At 41.7% G+C, this 22,812-nt stretch overlaps 1 protein-coding gene across 3 annotated transcripts in view; it reads right to left on the bottom strand.

Annotated features, from left to right (window-relative positions):
- Positions 1-22,812, bottom strand: part of ptpn11b (protein tyrosine phosphatase non-receptor type 11b) — a 101,291-nt gene that overhangs the window by 6,000 nt on the left and 72,479 nt on the right. For all 3 annotated transcript variants that reach the window (XR_013549162.1, XM_078425218.1, XM_078425219.1), the window contains 8 exons: positions 22,684-22,800; positions 20,095-20,208; positions 17,783-17,879; positions 16,227-16,306; positions 14,676-14,819; positions 10,820-10,951; positions 7,176-7,330; positions 5,970-6,037 (listed from right to left, as the gene is read on the bottom strand). Coding sequence is in view for 2 of the 3 variants with exons in the window: in XM_078425218.1 (XP_078281344.1) it covers positions 5,970-6,037; positions 7,176-7,330; positions 10,820-10,951; positions 14,676-14,819; positions 16,227-16,306; positions 17,783-17,879; positions 20,095-20,208; positions 22,684-22,800 (907 nt within the window). In the remaining variant the exon portion in view is untranslated. The remainder of the gene's footprint in view (positions 1-5,969; positions 6,038-7,175; positions 7,331-10,819; positions 10,952-14,675; positions 14,820-16,226; positions 16,307-17,782; positions 17,880-20,094; positions 20,209-22,683; positions 22,801-22,812) is intronic.

Below are 22,812 nucleotides of genomic sequence, written 5' to 3'. Positions count from 1 at the left end.
TAATATAAATCACGCTTTGAAATTAACACCTGGCATTGCCATGGTTATTTTCCAGATTAGTTGTAAGTTGAAAAGCACAGTGGCAGAGCTGCTGACTCACAGCGGGTTTGATCCTGACCACAGATGCTGTCTGTGTGGAGTTTGTACGTTCTACCTGAGACTGAGTGGGTTTTCTCCGGGTGCTCCGGTTTCCTCTCATATTTCAAAGACTGGCAGGTTTGTAGGCTAACTAGCTTCTGTAAATTGCCCCTAGTGTGTACGATAGGAAAGTGGGATAACATCTCCCATTTTCATCCCCCTTCTTGTGTGCATGTGTACATTGATTGTATGCAAGACGCTGAATGAGCTCATAGAATTTCTTCCTCGTGCTCTCGGCTGTGGGGTGAATCACTTTTGGCTTCTACTTTGTACACAATTTAGATTTGGGAGAGGAGGGGAGCTTGTGGGAGAGGGTGGGGGATACATTTTCTGGTCCACTGGTGCAGAGCTTGTGGTTCCTCCTTTCACCTTTGTGATAAATATAGAAAAAGATAGAAGTTCAGGTCAACATAACATAACATGGGCAGGGCAGGGCAGGGCTTTGTAGACGTTTTGACAGAAGCCTTCACAATTGTTTCCAGCAGTGCTGGGGTTTTGTAGACAGCTGCCCTATCCAGCTAAAGCTCTGAAGATACAAGTTGTATATAAACAGATTGGCAGGTGCACGCTATTGAATTACCGCTCATTGTGAACTGTGCATTGCCAAGGGAAACAATGCATTATTCACACACACCACAAATTGACAGTGATCATGACTGTGTCTCAGTGCACAGGAGCAAATGTAGCACTAGTTTGCTGACTTGGACTGATCAAATTTCTGAGCAAATGTGACATTTGAAAGAAAAAACTGAAAATGGTGGAAATAGTCAGCAACTTAGGCAAGATCTGTAGAGGGAGAAACAGAGTTAAATTTCCAGGTCAATGCCCTTTCATCGAAACCAGGAACATGGTCATGTGGCTAATCAGGCCAGCTCTGTCATTCAGTATAATCACGTCTGATTAGACAGCAACCAAATTTATGCTTCCTTGTGGCATTCTTTCATTCCATTGCTTATTAAGAATTGATTTACCATTGTCTCAAAAATATTCAAAATGACTGCTTTCACCATTGCTTGAGGAAGCAGGTTCCAAAGACACAGAGGCTTTGAGCTGCACATTGTGGAAACAGGCCCTTCAGTCAATCATATCCGTGCTGACTTGTACCGACCTACACTAATTCCATTTACCTGTGCTGGGTCGACTGTTTCCTATGCCTTGCAGATTCAAGTACGTGAACGGATGCTTCTTTAATCTTGTGCAAGAACCTGTCTTTTCAACACCTCTTCAGTCAGATTCTAATCACCTCCACAAATTCCCCTGCCGATCCCTTCTAAACCTCCTACATTTCACTTAAAACCTATGCACTCTTGTCTTTGTGCCCCACCTACAATAGGAAAAAGGTTTTTACTATCTACTCCCCTCATAATTTTATACACTCCTATCAGGTCCCCCCTCAGCCTCTTCTGCTCCAGGGAAAACAAACTCAGTCCACCCTGTCTCCCTTCATCTCCGCAATGCCCCAGCAAGGCAATATTTCAGTGAATCTCTACGCTTATTTCTTGTAGTCTGGTGACCAGAACTGCTCACAGTACTCCAGGAGAGGCCTAAACAATATTTTATAAAACTATAACATCCCAGACTCATAACCGTCTGATAGCAAAAGAAACATCTTATCTTTATCTAAATCCCCTTACAAATACAGGCAATGCTTAGCAGGTTAGGGTGTCACTGGTAAGAGAAAGGGAGTTAACGTTTCAGCTCAAAAAACTTTGTCATTATTGAGTACTCTGAGCATTTTCTGTTTTATTTTATATTTTGGGTACCTGCCGCATTTTTTGTTCAAATAATGTTTCTTTTTCTTTTTTTCTCTAGGGTCAAATGTCCAGTTTCATATGTTCCCACATTATACTCCATTTGACAACTCTGCTCACTTACTCCACCTAGCCATATCCCTTAGAAGCCACTTAATGTCCTCTTCACAATGTACACTTTTATCTATCGCCGTGTTATCGGCAAACTTAGTGGCCATACCTTTGGTGTTCTTATTCCAGTTGCTTACATAAACGAAAGAAACTTTGAAGTGCCAGTACCAGCCCCTGTGGCAAGCCACCAGATTCACTGTGCTAACATCAACTCCATTGATGCCTATTCGGTTTCACATTGGTCAATCTACCATCCTCAACACTATATCCCACTCACTGAGCTTTTATTTTAGACAATACATTTTGATGTCACACCTATTTCACAAATATTTTCTGCAAATATGCATATATTACATCCACCAGTTCTACGTGACCCACAGCACGTGCTGCTTCAAAGAGCTCCAACACGTTGATCAAACATGACTTAGTCTTACAGTTATACAGGATGGAAACAGACCCTTCAGCCTAATTCATCCATGCTGACCAAGATGCCCCATCTAAGCTAGTCCCACTTGCCCACATTTGACCTATCTCCCTCTAAAATTCTCCTATCCATTTACCTGTCCAAGTGTCTTTTAAATGCTATTATAATATCTGCTTCAACTATCTCCTCTGACAGATCATTCTTTTTACCTACCATCCCCCAAGTGAAACGTTTTAGACAATACTTTTAATGCCACACGGGTTCATATTAAATTTCTCATTTCTCTTTTCTTTCCCGAATCCATCTTATAGGATGAGTCCTTGTCCTGAAACTATGACCTCCAACTTACATTCCCGCTAAAGAGCGATTACCAACTACTACCCAGTCAATTCTCCAACCTTACGTTTGTTTAGATATAGAGAATGGAATCAGGCCCTTTGGCCCACCGAGTCCGTGCCGATCAGTGATCTCCATACATACTAGCACTATCTTACACACTAGGGACAATTTACAAGTTTTTACCGAAGCCAATTAACCTACAAATCTGTACATCTTTAGTGTGTGGGAGGAAACCCAGGGGAAAGCCACTTAGTCACGGGGAGAACATACAAACTCAGTACAGACAGCACCCGTCAGGATCGAACTTGCGTCTCTGGTGCTGTAAGGCATCAAATCTACCGCTGCGCCACCGTGTCATTCTCGCTGTGTCATGTTGTGTGGCGGCGGTTCGGGTTGGGACCCTTCTTCAGTGTGAAGGTCCTGACCCAAACTGCCATTGGTCCATTCCTTCCACAGATGCTGCCTAACCTGCTAAGTTCATCCCATACTGAAGAAGGGTCCTGACCTGAAATGGTAGCTGTCCATTCCCTCCACAGATGCTACCTAACCAGCTAAGTTCCTCAAGCACTTTGCAGATGCTGGAATCTTGAGCGAAACACAATTCCTCTCATCTTCCACCACGATGGAGGACCACTTGAATAGAGAAATAGGTTTGAAGGTTCACATGCCCTACTCCTGCTTCTATTTAGTTTTTCCTTACATCAAATATAAATATGAAGTTCTTACTCCATTAACTCAATACCATATCATAACTAACATGTATCGTTCTCTCATTTTCAGTTGTTTTTTCTGTCCCTTGCTTTTTCTCTTTGTTTCCACACTTTTGGCCACTGGTATAAAGTCCTGAATGCAGATATGGGCTATTTTTATTTTCTCAAAGTCTGTCTTCCTTTACACTGTGCTGTTGGATTCCTTTAATCCTCTATGATTCTAATGGCTCATTTTTATTTAAACCTAGTTATATTTTCCATGTTCTTTTACAATGTCTCTTTCTTAAAGTTAGCTATCCGTTCTGTCAGTGCGTTGAACTGCTGGGTTCTTCTGTGTGTGCAGATAGATTGGAATTACTTGCATTAAGAGACGAGGAAAAGAATAAAGACATTAAGCAAATGGGAAAACAAGAGATATGCAACAACGTGAGAGAAAACAAAAGGTACGAGAAATGTGAAAGAATGTATCAAACTAACAACCATAAGGGAACATTGGTATAATACTAAATCATGCTTGAACAACAATCTAGCTTAGAGCATCATAATTGGTAATGCATTACTAAGATCCATATGTTCAAATACAATAAAGTCTTATTTCAGCTAAATCATCGTAGGCAGTTGAGTAGTGGTGGAGGGATTAGCAATAAAACAAGGTACGTTTGCCTTGGGTCATGCACCCAGACAAGCAAAGAGACAGAATGGCAGAAATACTTATCCATCCACAAAAATGGAGGGTGGGGAAAACGGACACGAATTAAGCGCTCTTATAGGCATTCTAAATGTAACTGAACTATTGTAAGGCATTCTATATGTGACTATTTTACAGTATAGCAATTTCTCCATCTAAAACTATCTTGGTGCATGCAAATTGAAAATCTGCGCTTCTTCAGTAGGCAAGTGGATTAGATACATTCCAGATTATTGCAGTGAGCTATCTAAGTCAATGGAATGAGATTTTTCAGAAAAACTATCCATCTGGAGTCCTCTGAAGTTTGGATTCATTGAATAGTATAGAAACACTTATGGAAATTTATAAACATATGAATTACGTATCAGAACGAAGTACCAAGGATTTAACAATTTCATATTCTTGTGTTGCATTTCACTTTTTTAATATTTCCTTACAACATAGAAGGAGATGATTCAGCTATTTGTATCTATGCAGACTCCAAGAACCTTCCCATCAGTCCCATTCCCCCACATTTCCATTTATCTCACAGGCCCATCAACATCTTCACGACTCTCCTGCCATCCATTTACACACTAGTGCAATTAACAATGCCCAAATAACCGACCAGCGCGTGTAGGACGGAGCTGCAGTTGTTGGTTACACCGAAGATAGACACAAAATGCGGTGTAACTCAGCGGGTCAGGCAACATCCCTGGAGAAGAGGTCTGAAGAAGGATTCTGACCCAAAACGTCATCTATTCCTTTTCTCCAAAGATGTTGCCTGACCCGCTGAGTTATTCCAGCATTTTGTGTCTAACCGGACAGCATGTCTTTGGACCAGAAAACCCGGGAAACCCCTGGAGTTGTGTGGCAGCAGGACTAATCGTTGCTGCACACTATTGACGTGGTTATGAGCCCAGTCAATGAAAAGGTATTGCCGTGGATTGTCACACATAGCACTAAATGGGCAGTTGGCAGGCAGTGCATGTTCGCAGAGTTGTTGTTGATTAATGAGCTATGCGCCATTTTAAGTTTGGGCCTCATACAGCATGATGTGGCTTGCAAGGCTGGAGTGTACAGCAGCCAGATCATGGCCATTATATTTTCCTGAAGTTATGAAAAGCAAATCTCGTACAAAGCTAAAAAGTGATAAATATTTTTGATTATTTTTTGTTAACTTGATCAGTCCCTTTCAAAATCATCAGTTCAGATATTCTGTGCAAATACAACCAGCAATAATAAGCAGGGTGCATGGGTTTTTGTATAAATCTCAGAACTGCAAATAATTTTATATTGGGTTCGATAAACTCCAATTTGCCTGTGAATCAAATAGGAATGCAAGATGCCCACTTGGAGAGGGATCTAACTGGAGTATCACTTAAGTGACTGAACGCCATGTTAAGGCCACTATTTATAATAGGCAGATGAGATAAGTAACAAGGGGAATGTAAAGTTGACAAATAAAATTGTTGGGGGAAGACACACTTTGCAAGCATTATACATAGAAACAGAAAATAGTTGAAGGAGTAGGCCATTCAATATGATCATGGCTGATCATCCAAAATCAATACCTCGTTCCTGCTTTTTCCCCCATATACTTTGATTTCTTGAGCCCTCAGAGCTAAATCTAACTCTCATGACATGACTGCTTAGTTTAGTTTTTTTGTCATTTGTACCGAGATACAGTGAAAAGCTTTCTGTTGTGTGCTACGCAGACCAGACTGTGAGAAATTTGTGATTTTTCTTTATTACCTACACAGAATAATATCCAACTGAAAAGTTACTCTCCTTGTAGATCGTATGTGTCCCTTCCTTTCTTTTCTTACCTTGTCTACTGATGTCAGATATTAACATATCTATGACAATTATGGTTCCTGTTCTCCCAATTCCAGCACTGAAAAAAAAAAAAATGTTAATTAAAAGGGGAAATTGATGGAGAATATCAAGACAGTAGCTTTTGATTGGAGATCGAACACAGAATTTGAAAATGGGTACAACTGGTGGAGTTTTGGACTTTGAAATAGCTTCAATTTCCATCAATCAATGAGGATACTTAGGAATTGTAAGTGGAGAAAAGAACCATGTTCCATTTCTGTCTAAAATGCCGATGAGTTTGGAACTGACAAATCCATCTACATCAAATCTCTCAAAGCCCAGACCCAAATCTCTTGATACCCCCCATCTGCCAAACCCTTGACTTGACCTGATCTATCACCACCCCCCCGTCTTCCCCTGGTTACTCCCTACTCACGGACCCCCATCCAACTTGGCGACTGGCTTTCCTCTGGCAATCTGCTCCTATCTTGGCAGCTTCCCTGCCTCTACCCTCTCCATCATTAGCTGCACCCTGAATCTACGATGCTCCCCTGCTGACAACATAGAACAAAATGCTCACTCCTGTCTGATGATCTCTACTGATCAACTCTCCTATTCTCGTTTTGAATTGATGGCCTTTTTATGGCCATGTTAAGACTAATATTTTTTCTAAACTTTGGACTTGAAGGGGAAAAGATGGTGCCTGAAATGTGGCGACTCTTGTGTACTGATTCAGTGTGGTCTCATATCTTACACTCTTGTACTTAGCATGATTGTTCCCAATGTATTGTAGGATTGCCACTGAACTGTATGCAAAAAAAGAATTGCACTGCACTTAGGTACATGTGACAATAAAGTCCCATTGAACCATAATTTAAAGAGGCTGATCCTTATACTGTAGTAATAACCTTACATATAGAGTTGCTGCACCCTGTTCAAACATTTCACCCAACCTCCTGCTCTTTAAATTCTTTGATTAAATGTGCAAATTATAGGTTTTACGCTGTGTGGCAATCGAAGTCTGAAGCCTCAAGTGCTACTTTGCCAACATCCTGTTCACTTTGAATATAATGGCACAGTCCACAGCTCGGGTTTTCAATCAATTACTGAACTCTCCACTATCCTTGAAACGCCTGCTGTTTGTGTTATGAGATGGAACTGTATTTGGTGGCCAGTTTAAAGTGATCCAAAGACCAATGTGCAAATTACCCAAGTACCTGCAGTGCACTATAATAGGTCCCATGTCTGGAATACTCTGCTGCGCTCTGTTTACTTGGTCCAGGAAACTCAATACTCCTCCTGGTTCATTGGGAACCCCATGGTCAGGCCAGCTGAGATACTGATAGTGCCATATGTGCCGAGGAAGGACATTCTGTGTGAAATAAAATCATTAAATGCTTGTCAGCACGTTTTCAATGTCCTGGTCCATTCTGTAATCAAAATCCATCAATAGAGAACGCCGTCCTTTCCGATGTTGAGCATAATGTAACTAACCAAAATACACAATCGCAGTGAAAATAACGTACTTTATCTTGGTCCAATGACATTGCCCTCTAACCCTTTTTTGTTTCCTTTCTATATATATGAAGCATTGTGGATACGATAAACCAATAATCTTTTGCTCAAAGAAAGTCTCAAAATACTGAAGTAACTCAGCAGATCTGAAGAACATTGACAGGCGATGTTTCGGGTTGGAACCCTTCTTCAGACTGCTCTGTCCTGCCCCCTCCTCTTTTACAGCTTTCTTTTCTGCTCCCCTGCAATCAATCTGAAGAAGGTTCCGACTCAAAACATCACCGGTCCATTTTCTCCAGGAATGCTACCTGACCCGCTGAGTTACTCCAGCATTTTGTGCCTTTTATTGGTATAAACCAGGAACTGCAGCTTCTTGTATTACGTTAATCTTTTGCTCTTACTCACTATTCTTCCTCACATAAACAACATCATTGTATGGGCACTATTGTCAGGAACCAGCTTGAGCTAGCGTCTACTGACTTGATACTGACTTAATTAAAATATTATGTCAGATTACGCTTGCTGCTCTGAGAATTAAAATAAATAACAAATCGGTAGAACTCCACACTCTCAAATTCCTTTGTCAGTTAATCATATACAGACTGACAGCAATAGTCTTTTGTCATATTTCAAGTTCAAGTTCCTGATCTTCAGTGGTAAAAGGTAAACAAGCCCACCTCTGGTATAGGAAGTATCAATGTAATCTTGGGAAGAGGGAGTTGCATCACTGTTATTCGCCAACCATTAACACCAGCGTACTCATTTACAATGGCACTTCACCACCTGAGAGTGCCCTGAAGTTTAAACATTTATTTTCTAACTGTGGTAAAAATGTGCTTTTAGCCAGAATCATGGAATGTACATTGTGAAGACTTATCTTACTCGACTTCTGAAACTGCGTTCTGTTGGGTAGAAAAGGTGGGGAAGGCGACGGGGGTGGGGGAAGGAGATCAGTGGTTCTTAACAGTCAGGGAATGGACAGGTGAAATGTAGTCAGAATTATTGCCTCGATAAATATGGCTACCAAGTTACTTGTCAGAAGAAAGTGATTTTAAAAAATCACCCTAAGCGGTCTTTCCAGGTGAGACAGTGAATCACTTGGACTTCTTCTATTCTAGTGCAGTGCATTTGGTGGATGACCACTTTGTGAATCACCTCCGTTCAGCGACCATGCACTTTCTGTTGCCTGTCATTTTAATCCCTCATCCCACTCTGCCCTGCTGGTTTGCGGGCTCCTGTCCTTACAATGAGGCCTAATGCTAGCTTGTGGGACAGGATCTCATCTGCTATCTGGGCATGCTGCAGCCTCTGCACTCAATATTGAATTCTATACCTTCAGGTAACTTGATTTCCATGCACCTCATATTCCGTTTGGGTGGCTTACAACCCAACAGAACGAACACTGAATTCTCCAATTTTAAATACCTACTACCCCCACCTCCCTTTTCACCCATCTCTTCCCTGTGCCTCACCCATTTCTCCCTTTCCACCTCCTCCACACCTATATCCTTCCTCTGATTCCAGTTTGTCTCTTCCATCCTTACCTCACTCACACTTTTTGTCTTTTCATCTTTGTCCTTTGTCCAACAATCTGACAATCAAATCACCCTCTCACCTATATCCACCTATCATTCGCCAGACTTTGTCCTGCCCCCAACTTTCGTCCAACTTTGTCCTGCCCCCACCCTTCTATAATCAGTCTGAAGAAGGAACGGACCCGAAACATCGTCTATCCATGTTCTCCAGAGATGCTGCCTGACCCGCTGAGTTGCCCCAGCACTTTGTGTCCTTTTTTGTAACCCAGCATCTGCAGCTCCTTGTGTCTTCAACTTGGTTTCTTGGTCTGTATCAGTCGTCTACGTGATATTGGCTCAACTTATTTGTTTCATTCTGTCTCCTTACTTTTCCCTTTGGGAGTTGCGAAATACAGAGCAGGAACCAGACATGGACTGCCAGGTATGTCTTCCTGCTCTGCTTTTAATAACTCCTGCATTGTTTTGTGTACTTTTATCTATGTCCTCACTCTCGAACCATTCCCAATCACTCAATGATTAAACAGTCACACCCTGCACGCCCCAGGCAGTTTTACAAGGTTCTTTTGTCTCCTTCCTACTTCTGGAAAAAAACATCTGGCATCTGTATCTCTAAATTAAACCTAAACTAAACCAAACTCGAAATGTTGAAGAAAATTGTATTCGACAGTCTGGTATTTTCCCCCATTGCACCACCTATTTTATGGCTTGTTGGTACTCACGTATAGTATTATCTGATTTAATTGGATAGCACACAAACAAAAGCTTTTCACTGCATCTCAGTACATGTGATGATAATAAATCAAATTCCAACACCAATTCCATCTCCTTTCCCACAGATGCGGCCTAACCTGCTGAGTGTTTACACCATTTTCTGCTTTTGTTTCAGCTTTACGCCTTTACATTCAGAATTAAATGAAATGAGAAAACAAATAGGTTTTACACTGCAGCGGGGACAGAGGAGCAATGTGCCCTATTTGTTTCTTCCCCACCTTCTTTGCAGCTTAAACATTTATTTGTTCCCTATTTTTTCAGGGTCTTTGACCTGAAACACTAACTGGTTCTGTCCCTACAGATGCAGCCTGTGCAGTATTTCCAACATTTTTGGATTTTTTTTTGTTTGCAAACAGGATACCACAAAGGGCATAATATCTGCAACCAGTTAATACGTTTTTTTGTTGTGATATTAAACTCAGGAATTGGTCTGCACACCAAACTTTTACTTTTCCTTGAATGTGGGTTCTTTGACATCTCTCTGCACAGAAAGGCAAGGGATCTTAGAATACAGTCACACTTGAGTAAAGAACTTACAAAAATACAGCATTCACTGAAAAATGTAAAATGGCTTTTCAGTACATAGAGCACAATGACATATCCATCTTAGTCTCCTTTAGAGAGATACAGCATGGAAACAGGCCCTTCAGCCCATCGAGTCCACGCTGATCATAGATCGCCCATTCACACTAACTCTCTGTTGTCCCATTCCCTACACACTAGGGGGCAATTTACAGACACCAATTAACCTATAAAACTTGAACGTCTTTGGGATGCGAGTGGAAACCAGAGCACCCGGAGGAAATCCACACGGTCACACAAGGAGAATATGCAATGTCCACACGGGCAGCAACTAAAGTCAGGATCGAACCCGGGTCTGTAGCACTACGAGGTAGCAGCTAAACCAGCTGCGCTACTGTGCATTCCTATAGAAAAATGCATACGAATTATGTTGTGGATACCAGCTTTGGTGCAAACCAGCATCTGCAGTTCCTTCCTCCACATGCTGTGGAACAAATTCTGATCAAGCGCTTGGTTACCTGGTCTGTTCGTGTAACCTCCAGGTCTCGTACAATGTAATCTTGTGCCATGCGTTCTTCCAGATTCCGCACTGAAATCAAGCCATACTCTTTTGATGTTTCCAAATCTGGCCAGTAGCGAACACATTTATTCTGTAAGAAGCAGATAATGAAGAATAATAAAGCAATTTTAAAATTCTTTGCATGAAATTCAACAAAATATATTCATAACATACTAGTTAATTTGAATGACATAAGCAAACCTCTCGAAAGGAGCTTTAGTATGCATGCAAACACTTCAGCTTAGTGATGTGCTGTGCACTGATTTCATCAAATAACATGATTCAATTAAAAATATAAAGTGAGTTTTGCAATGGGGGTAGAGCCAGAATGCCCAGAAATATGCAAAAAAAAATCTATTGCCAGGGTCACATAAAAATGCACACACACGAGGGTTTTAAGGTACTCTCGTTACAACCACTGGCCTGAGGTCTTGTTAGGTTGTTGTGTTGTGGTGTACCTGGTTTGGCAGCAAATTTAAACAGCTACCTTCGTGTCCTAATGAGCCAGACATCCTTTACAACTGTGTAAGATTGTGAAAACAAAATAAAATACAAGGTTGAGGGTGGGAAAGTTGAGGGTACCAAACTCTGCAGAGAAAGCCCTAACGTGATGCTGAGGGACAGGTAATGAGAGATTTTGTGTCTTTACGATAGAAGGATAACCTTCTCAGAAGTCTGACATCCAAGCTGCTGGGAACATTTGACCGGGCAGGCACTTTGCATCTGCAAAACGATAAAGTCATTCGCTTGGAAAATAAAGTATCAGTGATCTTATATGCGTTGGAGTACTTAGCAATCCAGCTGATGAGTCATATTGCTTATGGCAGCAATCAAAATAATTGATAAACGTTTGATGGTAATGAGACCTCTACTGGTTAGTTGTATGAATGAGAATAAAGTCTGTCGGGAGGATGGCTAATTTGACTTAGACAATAGCATAGAGGGATGTTCAAGTAAAGGGAGTATTGTCAATGGGCAAAACTGCTGGTGAAACTCAGAGGGTTAGGGAACATCTAGGGAGACAATGGAGAGGTGATGTTTCAGGTTGGGATCTTTCTTCAGTATGATCGTTGCTCGGCACGGACTCGGTGGGCCCATGGGCCTGATTCCACGATGTATCCGAGTAAAAAGTCACAGGCAGATGCAGCCAAATAAGGGAAGGGGAACGGGCTGAGTTTGGAGACAGAGGCAGACGAGTGATAGAAGAAAAAAGACAAAAAAAAAGAATATTTCCGGAGAATTCTCCTCAAATTTAATTTACTTAAGTTCTATGAATTCAGATCCCGTGGTCACAACAAAATATAAATTCTTGACTCATGTAATGGAAAATATTTTCTGGAGAGAAATGGAAACTTTTCTTGCAGTAAAACAACAATGTCAGGTCATTAAACTATAAATTTTATCTGACAACACTTCTCTGAAGTACCTTGAAACAATCGCAGGTGACAAAAAAATGATATAAACTGCCAAAATCTATGGAGTGCATTATCCAAAAGAAATGTGGATGCTAACACTAATCAAGAGAGAGCCTGACAGATTGTCAGTAGCATTGAAATAAAAAACCGGCCGCGATTTTACTGAAAGGCTAGACAGCAACCTAAAAGCAAACGGCTAATTCTAGCTCGACTTAAGTTCACGTTTATTATCGTCACATTAACCGAGGTAAAATGAAAAGCTTCGTTTTGCACGCTATCCAAGCAGATCAGGTATACCATACGTAGATACAATCAGTTCAAACTCAAGTAAAATAAATAGAACAAAGGGGAAGATACAGATTGCAGAATATTGTTCTCAGCATTATAGCGCATCAGTTCCATGGACAAGTCCAATGTACTCAATGGAGTAGAGGTAAATTAGACAGTATCCTAGCTTATGGCAGGACCATTCAGATAATAGAGGGGAAATAGCTGTTCCTGAGTTTAGTGGTTCGCACATTCTAGCTTCTGTATTTCTACCAAATGGGACCAGGGAGAAGAAGGAATGATGGGAGTGGGACAAATCTTTGAATATGCCGTCTGTTTTTCTGATGCAGTGTTTAAAAAAACACTGATAATTACCTATGCAAAGGGTTATTTGTCGTGAGGAGAGGGGCAAAGGTGGTACAGGTTGACCTGCTGCCTCATGCTCCAGCACACCAGGTTCCATCCCGACCTCTGGTTCTGGAGTTCACATGTTCTCTTGTGATCGCGCGCGTTACCTCTGAGTGTTCTGGTTACATCCCACATCCCAAAGATGTGCTGGTGGGTCAAATATCTTTGTAAAATTACCTCAGTCTGGTGGATGGTCGGGGAATTATGGGGGAGTTCGTGGTGCATATGAAATAATGGATTAAGAGGAAGTGTGTGGATGAATGGGTCTGCTCTGACACCTGGCAATAATTGCCACAGTCTCCTGTTACATTGTATGGAAAATACAAATTACTAAAGGGCCGTGCATATGGCCACTCAATCTGCTTATACTGGAATATCTGGAAGTATGAAACGAGGATTGAGTTAAAATTGCTTTCATAAAGCTGCTTCCATAAATGCAGCCTCATACTAATAAGATGATCAACACTGAACTTGCACCTTTTTTTATAGCTTTCTTCAAATGGTTTATTGATTTATGTGGCTAGTATGTTTAATGGATTCACAACCATCTCATTTCCTCTTTGGTTTCCTCCTGCCTTTTATTTTCCGCTGAAGAAAGGGAGAGAGGAGAAAGGAAATGTGCTTGGTGTGGTTGTTTTGGGAGAATTGTTCTGATGGAAACGTGTGTTACAGAGGCTGCGTAAGTCAGGCTAACATCAAAACCAAGCCTGAATGCATTCTGACCTATGCTAAGTTTAACCACAAAAGCCTCCTATAACGGGTGTTCTTAATTTCTTATCTAGCTTTCGTGTACACTGTTTGTTAACCTTCAGAGTAGCTATTTGTCTTTTTTACTAGATTTTTAAATTTAAGAAAACCTATGTAATTTTCTAGTTTTGTACAGTTTTAACCAAAGATGTTTTAATTGCAAAGGTACAGACTTTAGAGGTACAGCATGGAAACAAGTAATTCGGCCCATCGAGTCCACGCGGACCAGTGATCAACTGCATACTAGCACTAACCTACACACTAGGGGCAATTTACAGAAGCCAATTAACCTATAAGCCTATAGTGTAGGAAAGAACTGCAGATGCTGGTTTAAATCGAAGGTAGACACAAAATGCTGGAGTAACTCAGCAGGACAGGCTGCATCTCTGGAGAGAAGGAATGGGTGACATATCGGGTCATTCACCCATTCCTTCTCTCCAGAGACGCTGCCTGTCCCACTAGGTTATTCCAGCATTTTGTGTCTACCTTCAACCTATAAACCTATAAGTCTTTGGAGTGTGGGAGGCAACCGGAGCACCCAGATAAAATCCACTCAGTCCCAGGGAGAACGTACAAACAGCATCCATTGTCAGGATCGAACCGTGGACTCTGGCACTGCAAGGCAGCGACTACCACTGCGTCACTATGCTCCCCCCGCTTTAAGGTGAAATGGGCAAAGCTTAAATGAAATGTGCGGGGTACATTTTTGTTTTTACACAGAGGGTAGTGGGTGTTTGGAACCTAGAGGCTTTAAGACAGGCACATGGATACACAGGGAATTGGGGTATATAGATCAGGTGCAGGTGAATAAGATTAGTTTATCATGGCATTATGGTCAGCACAGACATTGTGGGCCAAAAGGCATCTTCCTGTGTCGTACTTTACCATGATCTATATTTTTATAAAAATTCCAGAATGATTTTTTTGACGCAAGTGATGTAATAAATATTTTTTATCCATGCAAAAGAAGTTACTCACCTTTCCTCTTTCTATTTCTTTGGTTGTCATGACAATGACATGGGCATTTTCCTGGTAAATCATCTTCCAAAAATCATTGATGGTATTCTGAAGGCAGCCTTGCGTTGCAATGTAGTTTTTACAGTCATCTCCACTTTTTCCATTCTTCAGGTACATGTGGATAAAGAAAACCATTGTTCCAATGTATACCTTTTTGGTTTATTTTGCTCCAGAGGATTGGACAAAATTTAACCCACGTAATGGAATCAGAGCACATGCTTATTCGGGACCCTGTATGTTGTTCCACAAATAAGTCACTGCTTGTCGACAAGATAACACAGCTCATAACTCAATTGCCCAACCCATGTACATGTGCCACACAAGACGACGATTGCGCAGACCACTATAATGCTGAACTGATGGAAGATTTAGCAGAGACCAATACAAATTTGCTATGGTCTATTGATTATTGAATAAGGGCACTAACCACCACTGAATATGGGATGAGGCTTAGAATATCAAGAGCAGGAGAAAGGGCATGGAATTATAAGAAAAGGGGACAACATAGGCAGCCTTTTATGCAATGGATGTCCATGAGTAATTCATTTCGCAATGATATTGGGAAATCTAATCCAGATTCAATTCAACAACAGTCCCATAATTTACCTATGCTCTGTCACTGATGATCAAGGCAGCTGCTAGATCCAGGTGCAAAATCAACATAAAATAAACACTGCGAGTCAAATTTATAAATCAGTGCATCTTTACGGGAGAAGGCTGGAGAATGGGATTGAAAGGGAAAAATTGATCAACAATGATCGAATGGTGGAGCAGACTCGATGGGCTGAATGGCCTAATTCTGCTCCTATGTCTTATGTTCTTTTCTCTGTGGCTTTTGTGGTCTATTGGTCCAGTGTGGAACAACCCACATGGCTGCAGCATGCCTTCAGTATCAGCTCATGGGATACAGACCTCTGGGAAGGTCATTGCATTGCAAATTTAGTACACATAATATGACCCAAAGATTGCCCGTCATCTTCAATGACCAAGCATTGAATTGACACTTCCTGATCACGAGATTTAAACAAATCCATTTTCTTCCCCCCATGGAAGTTACTTGGGTATTCTACGATCTAAATTAGTAAAATTGCTGGTCTTCACAATCCACTCACCAGCTACACAAGACAAACCAGGAGCCACAAACCAAATCATCGCCACAATGACCTTGGGAGCCATTGACAATTTTCCTTGCAGTTAAGACTGTAGCTGATAGCAGAGTTCACTGACCACGTTATCTTCTGCTTTGCATACCCACGGCTCATTTTCTGAAGTCCATGCATTACAAGGGGAATATTTCTATTCCACCCATACCTGACACCAATTGTTTGTACAGAACCATGAATCACCAAAAAACCTTTCACATTTACCTTGTCGCCCTTTGTAGACTTAAGTAACTTGAAACAACTCTTGATTCACAAAAGCAGTAGTTTTGTATAATCGGGCGATCACGGTGATATTTAGAGTAAAAAAAAAAGAGATTATAAGCCGTCTTGAAAATGTATAAATACTTACTGTGATATCATTAGCATTGATATAATCAGCTCCCACTACACTTTCATCGACTTCCTTCAGGCTAACTCTGGTGTTATCAACTACAGAAATAAGGCAAGGATTAGGATCATTAGAAGAGATGATTTTTCCAATTAAAAAAAAAATTGCTTTTCTGAGATGGCAAACTAGCATTCCAAGAATAAATCGCACTATATTTCGTATAGGTCTGTTGGACATGGAAGCAAATGATAATCTGATAGCCACATCGTGATTCACGCTAGCTCATGGCAAACAGTTTATTTCAGCTGTGCACTGTGGAACACTTTACTACAGTCAGTAATCGCAGGAACTGATGGAGGTAGGAAACATTGACTCAATTGATATATTTTATCTGATAAATGCAAGAATAAAACAAATCAAATCAACAGTACTCATCGTTGAATGCAAGCATATTTGTAACGGTATGGTTTCTGTTGCCATTTGATGAACAAGCTCATCTTCTCCACAAATCAAGCTTTACTATGCACTTGCCTTCCACTAGATTACAGATAGCATGAGAATACAGATATAAGTAGAGTCATACAGCATAGATGCAGGCCCTTCGGCCCAACATGTCCATGCCGAACCAATTTGCTCATTTGTCCCATTTGCACACATTTGTCCCAAATCCCTCTGAACTTTTCCTATTCATATACCTGTCCAAATGCCTTTTAAATGTTGCTATAGTACCTGCCTCAACTACCTCCCTGTCAGCTTGTTCCATGTATTCACCACTCTCCGAGTGAAAACGTTGCCCCTCAAGTTCCTATTAAATCTTTTGCCTCTCCCCCCAAACATATTCTGTTTTTTGATTCCCCTACTCTGGGTAAAGAGATATTGTGCAGTCACCCTACCCCTCTCATGTTTTAATAAATCTCTATAAGATAATCCCTCAATCTCCTGTGCTCCGAGGAATAAAGTTCTAGCCTGCCCAACCCTTTCCTATAGCTCAGGCCCTCGAGTCCTGGCAACATACTTATAAATCTTCTCTGCATTCTTTCCAGCTTATTGACATCCTTCCTATACCAGGGTGATGAAATCAGAACATAAAACTCCAAAGACAGTCTCACCAATGTCTTGTACCACTGTAACATAATGCCCCAACTTCTATACTCAGTACTCTGATTGATGTAAGCCAATGTACCGAAAGCCTCCATTACCACCCTCTCTACCCGTGACGCCATTTTCAGAGAACAATGTATTCCTCAATCTCTCTGATCTACAACTGTCCAGCACTCTACTATTCACTGTGACGGTCTTGCACTGGTTTGACTTCCCAAAATCCAACACCTCACACTAAGCTGCATTAAACTCCATTAGCCATTCCTCAGCCCACTTGCCCAGCTGATCAAGTTGCTGGTCTAATTCTTGATAACATTTCCTCACTGTCTGTGATACCACCTACTTTGGTTTCATCTGCAAACTTACGGGTTTTGCTTTGCACATTCCCATACAAATCATTGATTAAACCCACAAACCGGCAATCGGTCCCTGACGGCAAACCATCAGTCCGAAAATTAATGACAATGTTCACTTACATGGTAAAATATTTTTGTATCTGTTTTTACTTTTGTTCTCTGTTCTCTGGCCTTCCTTCCTGCTATACAATAGTTTATATTCTTGTTGCTGAAGAAGCTGTTAAAGAAAAAACACTGCAATGCATATCATATGCTTGAATTAAATTTCAACTTAAATTAAATTCAGTCAGCCGGACTGTCCCTTTATAAGATTTCAGTGTGAGCTTATATTTTCAGAACTTTAGTTACTTTCTGCTCTGTAGCATGTGGATAATTCTTTATTTACAAGCAAATAATCCTGAAGACTAATTTACACTTTTAGTTTTGTAACTTGGTGAAACAATTACTATTTTCTTAGGGTTCTAGAGTGATACAGAGTGGAAGCAGATAACTTGCCAACAGCGGCCAACAATGTCCCAGCTACACTAGTCCCACTTGCCTGCGCTTGGTCCATATCCCTCAAAAACCTGTCCTATCCATGTACCTGTCTAACTGTCTCTTAAACGATGGGCTAGTCCCTGCCTCAACTGCCTCCTCTGGCAGCTTGTCCAAAAAATCCACCACCTTTTGTGCGAAAAAGTACCCCTTGGATTCTTATTAAATCTTTCACCCCTTCACCTTGAACCTATGTCCTCTGGTCCTCGATTACCCTACTCTGGGCAAGAGACTCTGTGCATCTACCCGATATATTCCTCTCATGATTTTGTACACTTCTATAAGATCCCCTCTCATCCTCCTGTGCTCCATGGAATAGAGACCCAGCCTACTCAACCTCTCCCTATAGCTCACACCCTCTAGTCCTGGCAACATCCTTGTAAATCTTCTCTGAACCCTTTCAAACTTGACAATATCTTTCCTATAACAAGGTGCCCAGAACTGAACACAATATCCTAAATGCGGTCTCAACAAGGTCTTATACAACTGCCACATGACTTCCCAACTTCCATACGCAATACTCTGACTGATGAAGGCCAAAATGCCAAAAGACTTTTTGACCACCTTATCTACTTGCGACTCGACCTTCAAGGAACCATGCACCTGTACTAGATCCCTCTGCTCTACAACACTACCCAGAGGCCTACCATTTACTGTGTAGGTTCTGCCGTTGTTCGACATCCCAAAATGCAACACCTCACACTTCGTCTTACTCTGAACTTCCTTGGGAAGTAATTAAACTATTGCCGTGGGCAAAAAGAAAGAAGTTTTTTTTACAGAACAAGATACTGCAATGGCGTTCAAGCAGCCTGTTAAACAAGATTGCTTATGAGGTATAATCTGCCACGTGGCTCATTTCAGGCACTGTTATATGGCCGTCAGTAGTTCAGGTCACCTCCCTATCACACTTCTACTTATGTTTGTGCATAAATTGGCAACATTTTGAAACCATTATAGGAAAGATGTTGTCAAGCTTGAAAGGGTTCAGAGAAGATTTACCAAGATGTTGCCATGACTCGAAGGACTGAGTTATAGGGGGAGGTTGAGCAGCCTAGAGCTTTATTCATTGGAGCGCAGGAGGATGAGAGGAATCATGAGAGGAATAGATCGGGTAAACACCCAGACTTTTGACTAGAGATGGGGAATTAGTTGCTGCTTTACAGCGAATGCAGCGCCGGAGACTCAGGTTCGATCCTGACTACGGGTGCTGCACTGTAAGGAGTTTGTACGTTCTCCCCGTGACCTGCGTGGGTTTTCTCCAAGATCTTCGGTTTCCTCCCACACTCCAAAGACGTACAGGTATGTAGGCTAATTGGCTGGGTAAATGTAAAAATTGTCCCTAGTGGGTGTAGGATAGTGTTAATGTACGTGGATCGCTGGGCGGCACGGACTTGGAGGGCCGAAAAGGCCTGTTTCCGGCTGTATATATATGATATGATGATATGATAGGTTTAAGGTGAGGGAAGACATATTTAATGGGGACCCGAGTGGGTAACATTTTGTTTTACACAAAGGGTGGTGGGAATATGGAACAAGCTGCTGGAGAAGGTAGTTGAGACAGGCACTATCACAACGTTTAAGAAGCATTTAGTTAGGTACATGGATAGGGTCGGTTTAGAGGGACATGGGCCAAAAGCAGGCAAGTGGGACGAGTGTAGATGGGGCATGTTGGTCAGCATGGGCAAGTTGGGCCGAAGGGGCTGTTTCCACGCTATATGACTCTATGACCACATAGTTAGCCTTCTTGTCAGATTAAGGGAGTTGGTAACTCACTAATGCGTGTCTGTTAATTTTCAAAGGAGCATCAAATGATTGTGATAACTGCTCAAGTTACAGGTTACTTAAAGTAATCAAAATGCAAGATTTCATGTTATTCACAGAAATATCAAGACATTTACCTCAAACTCTTCCCAAAAACCTTGTTTGGCCTTTTCTGTGTTATCTGCTGTTTTATTGAGCTCTTTCACCCGATTCTCTATGTTTGCAGCATTTATCCTTGTGGCATTAAATGGCTGTGAAGAAAAAGTTCTGTTAAAATCATATTTTTGTACAGCCAATTCAATTGAAGGGTCATTATAAAAAAGAAAAGCCGGATGAAGAGTTACCATCAAGTCTATTAAACAGCTAATTAAAGTATTTATGCATTAAAGTATTCATTGAATTTTCCCATTTTAGGACCACTTTTCCTCTCTCCACCACTTTTTCCCCTTTATTTCCTGTGCCCCACCTCGATGCATACCAATTCCTTCCACTATTTCATCTCCCTATCCCCTTTGCCATCCCCAAACTAAACTATACCCCTTCCTCTGGCTTTCAATTTCATGCCTCATCTCTGCTTACAGCCCACAATACCACCAGGGGGCGCCGCACGATGGCCGCCTCGCCAACAGTCTCTTCTTCTTTTCCTTCTTTTGTGTTTTTAGTTTGTTGTAAAATGTATGTTTTAGTTTATTTTTTGTTTTTGTATTATGTGTGGGGTGGTGGGGGAAACTTTTCTTGTCTCTTTCCATGACAGAGATGCGACTTTTTCCATGCTGTATCTCTGTCGGCACTGCGGCCTAACAACGTGGAGTTGGCGGCATCTTGTTTGGGACTTCTAGAGCTCCAAAACCGCGGGGCCTGCGGACTTTAACATCTCGGAGCGGGCGATCCCTTTGCCAGGGGTCAGCCTTTGGTGCTCCAACCTGTGGGAGCTGCGGACTTTAACATCATGGAGCATGCAGTCTATGGTGAGAGACCGATTCCGGGGACTCCAAGCCACAACAGTTCGACCGCTCCGACGTGGGAGATCGGTCTCCGTCTGCGGATGGTTCAACTCCCCTGACCGCGGAAGGAAAGAAGATAAGACTTTATTGCCTTCCATCACAGTGGGGAATGTGGAGGAGCCGCTGTGATGGATGTTTATGTCAATTTTTATGTAGTTGTGTGTCTTGTTGCTTTTTTATTATGACTGTATGGCAAATCAAATTCCTCGTATGTTGCAAAACACACTTGGCTAATAAATTACAATTATGATTATGATCTTCTTCACATCTCAGGCCTTTGTCCACCCATCTGCCAATCAAAACCCACTGTATCCACCTATCACTTGCCTGGCTTTGTCCTGCCACCCACCTCTCTTCCAGCTTTCTCCTCCCTACTGCAATCAATGTGAAGAAGGGTCCCTACTCAAAACGTCACCTGTCCATCTTCTCCTAGGATGCTGCCTGACCCATTGACTTACTCCAGCACTTTGTGTCTTTTGTTTGTAAACCAGCCTCTGCAGTTCCTTGTGTCTTAATTAATGCTTGTTTACTTTGAGAGAGAAATAGGTGTCATGGCTATGTACTGAACCAGAACAAAATCAATGTTAACCTCATTGTACGTTTACTGGAGATCTGCCACAGCAAGGTCTAGGGGAGACATGTGGGTGAGGAGAGTTGGTTAATGTTTGTTTATAGGAGAGAGAGTTAGCGATGAAAATGAGGGATTGGATCGTGGATATTAAGCCAGGAATAAAACTGGGGGTGTCCAAGAGTTTGGTAGAATATTCAGGCCATGTGTCAAAATGTAGGTTGGTAGCAGAGAGCAGGAAGGGCATCGACCGTTAGTGATCTGTGAGGTTGGAAGGAAGGGTTTGGGGGAGATGTTGGGTCAACAGACAAGTGTTGGAGAAGCAGGAAAGGGTGTTGGGTTGGCTATTGGGGGGTGGGAGATGGTCTTGGGTAAGTTGGATGAGATGCTAGAAGTTGGGGAAGCAAGCTGGGAGGGCTTGCCTGAAGAAGAGCTTGGTAAGTATTTGCTCAAAAGGTCTCCTTTAATTAATGTAGAAATATGAGTGTTTGAAATCACCCTCACATGGTGAGACGGCATGCAGGCATGGATAGCATTGGACATTACTGCACATGTCTTGGATCCTCCATGCTTCAGTGAGGCAGACACATGAAATTCTCAAAGAAAACCATGTTGTGCGACTTGCAGCAAGCAGGATTGTTCTGCAGCAAGCAGGATCGTTCTGCAAGCAGGATTGTTCTGCAAGCAGGATTGTTCTGCGCCAAGCAAGATTGTTTTGCAGCAAGCAATGGCATTGTTCTGCAAGCAGATGTAGACTTGATGCTTCAAAATGGCTCCCTTCCATGTTAGGGAATATAAAATTTTTAGGAAAAAAACTAGAATATCTGGAAAACATCGAGAGATGATGCTTCTGGTCAGGACCCTTCTTCAGATTGAAGAAGAGTCCCGACCCGAAAGGTCACCTATCCATGTTCTCCAGGCATGTTGCCTGACCCACTGAGTTACTACAGCATTTTGTGACTTTCCTTTGTACTGTGTTCTTCTATGATTCTGTGACAAAAGGGGCTGAAACAAGGACTGCAATAATATTAGTCACCAAACCATTACGAATAATGGCATGCTTGCCCGATTCACATTTGCTCTTGTCGGTAATAATTTGAATCTGAAGAAAATTAATTGGAAAGACATGGCCACAAGTAGATCAATTACAGTACCTGTTTAAGGTGAACGACAAGACCAGAAACTTCCACCATTGGGTTTTTTTTGTAGTGATCTACCAGATCAGTGAGTGTATCAAATCTTTCACCTCCACCAACATCATATTTTCCAGCCTGCATGAAGGA

Source organism: Rhinoraja longicauda, chromosome 30 (assembly GCF_053455715.1).
Source record: "Rhinoraja longicauda isolate Sanriku21f chromosome 30, sRhiLon1.1, whole genome shotgun sequence".
Classification (NCBI taxonomy): Eukaryota; Metazoa; Chordata; class Chondrichthyes; order Rajiformes; family Arhynchobatidae; genus Rhinoraja; species Rhinoraja longicauda.
This window is presented reverse-complemented; position numbering and strand designations above follow the sequence as displayed.